This window comes from Panthera tigris, chromosome B4 (genome assembly GCF_018350195.1).
Source record: "Panthera tigris isolate Pti1 chromosome B4, P.tigris_Pti1_mat1.1, whole genome shotgun sequence".
Taxonomy (NCBI): Eukaryota; Metazoa; Chordata; class Mammalia; order Carnivora; family Felidae; genus Panthera; species Panthera tigris.
Genome location: NC_056666.1, coordinates 1733851 through 1742415, shown reverse-complemented (window position 1 = coordinate 1742415; position 8565 = coordinate 1733851). Strand labels below are relative to the sequence as shown.

Here is an 8565-nt window from a genome sequence, read left to right as displayed (position 1 = left end):
ACGGGGACAGGACCCGTGGGCAGGAAGGGCTGCCCCGGGACGAGGGGACTCTGGTTACAGACCATGGAGTGGGGGTGGCGGGCAAGTAAGGTCCAGGGGAAGTCACCAGTGAGATGTTCGTATGCCAAAGCCTCAGGATAGTGGAGGCCTGGCTGTTGTCAGGCTAAGGTGGTTTTTCCCTCCAGCAAAGCATTAGCACTAAGACAGCAGGGGGTTCCTGGAGAAAGGTTACTTTGCCTCAAGGACTTGTCAGTGGGCTGCAGGTTATGAGGACATTTAGTTCTATCTGCCATTTCCTCCCGCCTCTGTTTCCACTTCACTAGGGCGGGCTGAGAGAGGAAACAGAGGTAATTGTGCTTCCGGGGGCGGGGCTTCCGGGGGCGGGGCTTCCGGGGGCGGGGCTTCCGGGGGCGGGGCTTCCGGGGGCGGGGCCCCCCAGGGGCGGGGCCCCCCAGGGGCGGGGCCCCCCAGGGGCGGGGCCCCCCAGGGGCGGGGCCCCCCAGGGGCGGGGCCCCCCAGGGGCGGGGCCCCCCAGGGGCGGGGCCCCCCAGGGGCGGGGCGTGTGCAAGCTCCAGGCATAAACTGGATGTGGTCTCGGCTAACAAGCGGAGCCTGGCTTACTTTGGAAACAGCAGTAGGAGTTTTCTCAGTGATTCACGGCCTCCGATTTTGTTTTTAATTTTATTCAGGTTCAAGCTAGTGAACATACAGTGTAGTCTTGGCTTGAGGAGGAGAACCCAGTGATTCACCTCCTACCTACAACACCCAGTGCTCATCCCATCCCTCCTTAGTGCCCACCACCCGTCTACCCCATCCCCCAGCCACCTCCCTCCAGCAACCCTCACTCTGTTCTCAGTATTAAGGGTCTCTTAAGGTTTGCCTCCCTCTCTTTTTATCTCTGATTTGGTCAGGCTCTTTCCTGGCCTGGTTGAGACCGTTCATTTTTACATTCCCACTGTTCCCTTAAAATCTTTAACATTTTTGCATTTCTTTGTTATTCTGACACCTCCTAGGAAGTTCTGCTGGAGGTGTGTGGGGCACAGGTGCTGGGAGGGGGCAGGGGGGATAGCTGGGGGCCCAAATGACTTCACTTGTGCCCTGAAGGCCGCGTCTTTGTCTTTGTCTGGGGACCCCTAACTCTTTCCGGTCATACCACCTTTGCCATTTCCCTCCCACTCTTCCCTGCTGTACTAGGCAGGTTCTTCAGAGAAAAAGAACCATAGGACATCTGGGCCTGAAGCCTGACCCTGACATTTGGTGCCGAAACCCGGGGGGAGGTAGTAGCTCGCCTCCCTTGGCTGCGCTCCCTCCTCGCCAAGCCAGACGCCAACCACCCTACTCACAAGCACCTACAGGAGCCGGTAAGGAGGACAGACCCCTCCTTCCCTCCTCCAACTACGGCTGACACCCACGAGAGACCTCTCACAAGTCAGTCTCCTTTCCTCCACACGCCGCAAGGCCCGCACGCCAATAGGCCCCTTATTGCAGCGCGAGGGACGCCTCGCCCTGCCAGGCCAATGGGGAGTAACGAGTCTAAACCGCCTCCATCTCTTACCCTCCCCCCCAATGTCTGTTAAAAAACTTCCGGCTCCTGGGCTTACAAGGTGAACTTCGTCGTTAACAGACTCATCCGCCTTTGCACTATAGTCTGGCCTCAATACAAATTAGATAATGATTCTCAATGGCCACTCGAGGGGTCTTTACAATACCAAATCTTAACCAATCTGGACAGTTTCTGCCATCGGCTGGGAAAATGGGGAGAAATACCCTACGTCATGGCCTTTTGGAACCGCAGGTCTCGCCCCAAGCTATGTTCCTCCTGCCCCTCTGCACGCATGCTCCTTGCCCGCCCACAACCCCCCCCCCCCCAACGACCCCACCTCACCAACTTCCCCGATCTCCTAGAGGATCTGGCCACGCCGCCCATCGGCCCTCGCCCCCCTCCATACTCCCAACCCCCAGCCGTCCCGCCCTCGCCTCCCATATCATCCCAAACTCGTGCTCAGGCCCCTCCCATCAAACAGGCCCCAGCAGCCAACTTGCCTCTCCGAGAGGTGGCAGGACCTGAAGGCCTAGTTCGAGTTCACGCCCCCTTCTCCCTCCAAGACTTATCCGCCATTGAAAAGCAGCTAGGGTCATTCTCGGCTGACCCCACCCAATACGTTAAGAAATTCCAATACCTCGCCCAAGCCTACAGTCTCACATGCACGACATCCACGTGATCCTCACCTCTACCCTCACCCCTGAGGAGAGGGAGCCCATCCAGGCCACAGCCAGGGAGCATGCAGACCAAACCCACATGACTGACCCCACTATGCCCGTAGAGGCCGATGCTGTCCTGGCGGCCGACCCCAATTGGAACTACCAACATGCGGGCAATGGTCACCGGCGCCGGGACCAGATGATCCAGTGCCTACTAGCAGGCATGAGGGCAACTTCACACAAATCAGTAAATTTTAACAAACTTCAAGAAATAATACAGGACCCCCACGAAAACCCCGCAGACTTGGCCGGCTCACAGAGGCACTCACCCCCAATATACCAGACTAGACCCTTCCACCCCCACCGGGGCCACAGTATTGGCCACTATTTTATTTCCCAATCAGCCCCCGATATTCGAAAAAAACTAAAAAAGGCCGAAGATGGTCCTCAGACCCCCATGGCCGACCTGGTAAAGATGGTCTTTAAAGTTTTTAATGGCCGAGAAGAAGCTCAAGAACAACGGCCACAGGCCTGTCTCCAACAAAAGGTACAATTACAGACCTGAGCCTTGGTAGCTGCCCTGAGGCCAGCCACAGTAAAGCCCTCCGGACCACGGCCCCCTCCGGGGCCTTGCTTTAAATGTGGCCAAGAAGGCCACTGGTCTCCTCAGTGTCCCCATCCCAAAAAGCCTACCGGTCCATGCCCATTGTGCCAGCAAATGGGCCACTGGAAATCCGATTGTCCTAACCCAAGGGACGACAGACTCGCAACGCCTCCACGTGGCGAGGCTTCACCCCGATTGGACTCTGCCTTCCAACTGCTGGAGATGGAGGATGACGACTGACGGGGCCCAGACTCAGTAACTCCGGTGACCCACGCTGAGCCCAGGGTAAAACTCCAGGTAGCGGGTAAGTCCATCTCCTTTCTGTTGGACACGGGGGCCACCTATTCCGTCCTGCCGAGCTATTCCGGCCCCACCACGCCGTCCTCCGTTTCGGTCGTGGGCATAAATGGCACCCCCTCCATTCCCCCATGCACACCGGTATTCACCTGCTGCCTGGATGGCCTCCACTTCTCCCACTCCTTCCTAGTCATCCCCTCCTGCCCCGTCCCCCTGTTGGGCCGAGACATCCTCAGTAAATTAGGAGCCTCTATACACCCACCGGCTATCTGTCCCTCTCCCTCCCCCACTCATCTCCTACTGGCTGTTATCACAGACAACACAGACCACAGCCTCAACCCACACCCAGACCTCCCAGTAGACCCAATCGTATGGGATACATCCACCCTGACAATCGCCACCCACCGCCAACCTCACCTCATTAAACCCAAAAATCCATCGCAATTCCCGTCTAGACCCCAATACCCAATCTCCCACACCCACCGACTAGGCCTAAAGCCCATCATCGATCGCCTACTCAAGGAAGGCCTCCTAATCCCATGTCACTCCCCCTGAAACACCCCGATCTTGCCTGTAAAAAAGCCTAATGGCTCATATAGACTAGTACAAGACCTCCGAATAATCAGTGAAGCTGTAATCCCCATCCACCCAGTAGTGCCCAACCCATATACCCTCCTCTCCCAAATCCCCCCATCCACAACCCATTTTACAGTGCTTGATCTCAAAGATGGCTTTTTCACCATTCCCTTACATCCTGAGTCCCAGTTCCTCTTCGCCTTCACATGGCAAGATCCAGTCACCTCTCTGGCCTGCCAACTCACATGGGCGGTACTTCCCCAGGGGTTCCGTGATAGTCCCCATCTCTTCGGGCAGGCCTTGGCCAGGGATCTCCTCAAAGCCCCACTCTCCAGTCACTGTACTCTACCACAGTATGTAGATGACCTCCTACTATGTGGAACCTCTTTCGACCACACCAAACAAGAGACAATCCATACCCTAAACTTCCTGGCTAACCTGGGGTATCGAGTCTCCCCACACAAAGCCCAAATCTGTACTAATACAGTCACGTTCCTGGGAGTCTCACTCACACCTACCACCAAGGCCCTAACCCAAGACCGTCTCCAAGCCCTCCAAACCCTGTCCCCACCTACCAATGCAGACGAAATCCTCTCCTTCCTGGGTCTAGTGTGCTTCTTCCGACACTGGATCCCTAACTTTGCTGTACACGCAGCCCCCCTATACAAAGCAGCCAAGGAAACCCCCCAAGGCCCACTCTCCAGCCCGGGATCGGTAGCAAGGGCCTTCCAACAGCTGGTCACATCTCTAGTCACTCAACCGGTCCTTTCCCTACCCAATGTTTCAAAGCCTTTCCTCTTATACACAGATGAAAGAGCCGGAATTGCGACAGGGCTCCTAGCCCAACCATGTGGCCCCAAGTTACAAGCTGTCGCCCACCTCTCTAAACGACTGGACCCTACCATCAGGGGGTGGCAACCCTGCCTTAGAGCACTTGCAGCAGCAGCCACCCTAACCAAAGAGGCACTCGAACTCACCCTACACTGCCCCCTAACGGTATTCTCATCGCACCGTCTATCTGATCTCCTTACACATAAGGCCCTGGCACACGTCTCCCCATCACGCATACAATTGTTGCATCTGCTCTTTGTCGAAAATCCTGAAATATCTCTCCAACTCTCCCCCAGACTCAATCCTGCCACCCTACTTCCACAAATCAACACCCTCCAAGCCGCTGCACACATACAGCCCGCTGTTTGCTTTCTATATGACCAAACCGACAGTATATGCTCCCAAACCTCCCCCACCCAATATGGAGGATGCCCCTATAGCTATTGTAACATGCACTGGCTCAACCGAAACTGTTTCACAGGGAAAAAGACGGGCCGCTTCTGCTTACAAGGGAGCAACTTTACCCTTTCTATCCCTGATCTATGGGATATCCGCTGGCAAACCAGGACAAGGGGCAAACTGTATCAGAATGGCCATCACTCTAACCCCGTCTCCTCTTTAACCATCTATCAAACCTACGAACGCGCAATGGCTCCTTCCCTCTCCAACCTTAAAGATCTTACCCAAACGATCACGGACCAAGAAAACCAGCTCAAAACCCAACTGCAGACACCCCCTGCACAACATCCCTTCTCATGGCTTACACTAATCAGACAAGGAACAGTCCTGCTTAACCACTCAGGCTTAATTAACCTGTCACACTGCTTTCTTTGCGCATCCCTCCAGCGGGATCCAGTAATAGCCGTCCCATTACCCACCCCCTTTCCCACCGCCACTAACTCCACCAACCACCCCAGAAGTCAAATCTCCCTACAGGTTCCCATCCTCACTGAGACCCCTCAATACAACACATCTCACCCAACATGCTACTCTTCTTATGCCTCCCCAACTTGCCCCTCCCCCTTGCCTATGCCTAGCCACAATCCCCCCTCAGGGGGATTCTATTGGTGCAATGGCACAGCTTATAAACAAATACCCAAAAACTCTTGTCTCCCAGTCATCATCATCCCCCAACTCACCCTATACAGACAGGAAGAACTCCATTAACTCCTTGAATTCCACCTCCAAAAACGAGCCGTTTTCCTCCCACTAATGGTCAGACTATCCCTGACCACCTCCCTGCTGGCCGCCGGGGTTGGGACCGGCTCCCTAATACACTCCATTAGCTCCTTCGGGGATCTGTCAGACAAGCTCCAAATCACAATAGAAGCCTCAGCAACCTCCCTATCCGCCTTACAAAGGCAGATCAACTCCCTAGCACAGGTCACTCTACCAAACCGATGGGCCCTAGATCTCCTGACAGCAGAAAAAGGGGGAACATGCCTGTTCCTGAGGGAGGAATGTTGCTACTACCTCAATGAATCAGGCTCAGTTGAAACCAATATAGAACACCTAAAGGAAATCCAAAAAACCCTATCCGCCCGCCCAGGATCCTCAGACCCCCTAACCTCCTGGTGGCAATCACCCCTCCTAACTTGACTCCTCCCCATAGTCACCCCACTAGTTGCTATCTGTATAATACTTATGCTCTTACCTTGTTTTCTCCGTTTCATATGGAAACAAATTCATGAAGTTTCCCAGGTTGCATTTCACCAGATGGTGGTCCGGCCGTATTCCCGCATTCCAACCCCAGACCCCACATACCATGACATCGCCCCTGCACCCACAGGAAGCAGCCAGATCAGATCTGTCACCCATTATAACCAATAAGAGGCTGGAATGTCAGGATGTCCCTGGAACCACAGTGGAGGGGACGGCCATCTTGCCAGTGGATAATCCCCAAGAGAAAGCCCCAAGCAGCGTGCCAGAACGAACTGAAGGTCAACCAATCACCGAGCGACAGCACGATCTGGCACGAAAAAGGCCCACCCGGACCTAAACCCAGAACTGCTGCAGCTTAAAAACCCCACCCCACCACACCCAGGCGCGACTTCCCTGACTCCTCTCTCTGTCTCCCTGAGTCAGGGAACCTCGCCCGAGACTTAGTTCCCAACAAAGCCTTTGCTAAATTTTTTTAGCCTCTGACTCCTATCTTTACCTTGCCCTACGCCTGACCTTAACAACATCCATGTATATAAAGAGAAGAGAGATCGGCTCCTGCAGGCATGGAGGCTGACAATCCACTGTCCGAAAGCCAGAGGCCCGGGAGCAGGGACGTCCCAGGGTGGGAGGAGAAGAAGGAGAAGCCCCTGCTTCCCGCTTCGGTTCTACTCTGGCCCCCCAGGCAGGATGAGGCTCACCCACACTGGGGAGCACCATCTTCTCTACTGGGTCTATTGATTCCAATGCTCATCTCTTCTGGAAACACACACACACACACACACACACACACACACACACACACACACCGCTCTCTGGGCATCCCTTGGGCCTGGCAGGTTGACACATAAAATCAGCCATCACACCGACCTTCCAAAACTCCTTGCCTTTTCCTATTCTTAGAAAATGACCTGGCTACTTACTTCAATAGAAGTGGCAATCAGATTAGAACCTTCACAAACTGTCACACTCCACCTGTGTCTGTAAGGAGACAATGTGCCTGACATTACGGAAAAACTTCCTGAGCTTTCTCACTCAAGAACGTCCCCCGACAGTTGTATCTCTGCCCCACCACACTTCCTGTTTACTAGATTACTTCCACGACAACAAATACGCTAATGATGAAGTTTTGGGGTGATGGGGGGCTCATGAGGTCCGGACCGGACAACAAAGTAAGAATTCTTGAAGACGTCTTTGGTGCCAAAAGGTGATTTTATTAAAGCATGGGGACAGGACCCGTGGGCAGGAAGAGCTGCACTGGGGTTGCGGGGGTGGAGGGGGGGTGGTGACCGTTTTATGGAGTCTGGGAGATAAAGTGAAGGGGAGTTTCCAAACAGACTTCCACATGCTGAAGGCTCCCTGGAGGCCTGGCTACTGGTAGGCTAAGGTTGTCTCTCCCTCCAGCAAAGCGTCTCCATCCAGGGAGCTAAGCTCCTAGAGGGAGGTCACTGTGCCTGTTTCAAGGACTCGTCACTGGGCCATAAGCAGTAGTAAGGGTATTTAATTTTTCATTTGCCTCAGTTTCCCACATCACCATGGCAAGCACTTAAACCCCTTGCCTTTGTTCTTGGGGAGCTGGGCGTGTCCCACCTGGCGTGGGGGAGAGGTACCAGCTTATGCTTTGCCCCTTAGCTTGCCTCATGCTCCTTCATCAGTAAGCGTCTCCCACCTGTACCAGGAAGCAAGTAAAAACCAAACAAACAAGAATTTGACAAATTTGACAAGAGACACCCCTTCCTTACTACCTCACTTGTCTACTGTCCTCTGGATCATAATTACTCACAAAAGCCCGGTCCACACCTACTTCAGCCCACTGAAATCATGCTTCTAACCTTGCCACCCAAACTCAGGACGCATATCAGGGTCACGGTCAACTTTCATAATTTTGTAACTGATATTCACTTTAAAGTCCTTATTCACGCCTTTCAGCAATACTTGACCTGGTATCTTTTTTAATCTCCTTGAAAACATTTCTGCCCTCAGTTCCTGTGATCTCACACTCGTGCCTTCTCCCCATCCCTCACGGAGTGTTCCTCCTCGGTCACCTGTTTGGGATTTTCCTAATTCTTCTTGATCACACGATGCTACAGGGCTCCAGCTCTCAACCCTAAACCATTTCCCCTTGCTACACCAATTGTCCAAGTGGTTGCATCTATACGTCGATAGCTCCCAAATCCAGCTTACCTCCAGCTCAGATTGCTAAACTCAATTTAACACGCAAATCTGCAACCCTGAACTTTTTTCTCTGGCCATATATTAAGTAGGTTTAACAAATTTAAAACGCCCAAAACAAATGTCTTGTTTTCCTTCAATAAAACCTCATTCCTACAGTGCTTCATTTTTCAGTCAATGGCATCTCTACATACTTGATTACGCTAGTCCAATGGCTGTGAATC

At 53.5% G+C, this 8565-nt stretch overlaps 1 protein-coding gene across 5 annotated transcripts in view; it reads left to right on the top strand.

Moving 5' to 3' along the window:
- The first annotated feature begins 1983 nt into the window (after nt 1–1983).
- The window catches only part of LOC122240194, a 30324-nt gene continuing 23742 nt past the window's right edge, over nt 1984–8565 (top strand). For 3 of the 5 annotated variants that reach the window (XR_006219560.1, XR_006219559.1, XR_006219561.1), the window contains exons 1-2: nt 1984–2749; nt 2956–3110. Coding sequence is in view for 1 of the 5 variants with exons in the window: in XM_042990926.1 (XP_042846860.1) it covers nt 2204–2749; nt 2956–3039 (630 nt within the window). In the remaining 4 variants the exon portion in view is untranslated. Of the gene's footprint in view, nt 3992–8565 lie in introns of those variants that run through there. The other 2 variants (XM_042990926.1, XR_006219563.1) reach the window with 2 other exon arrangements.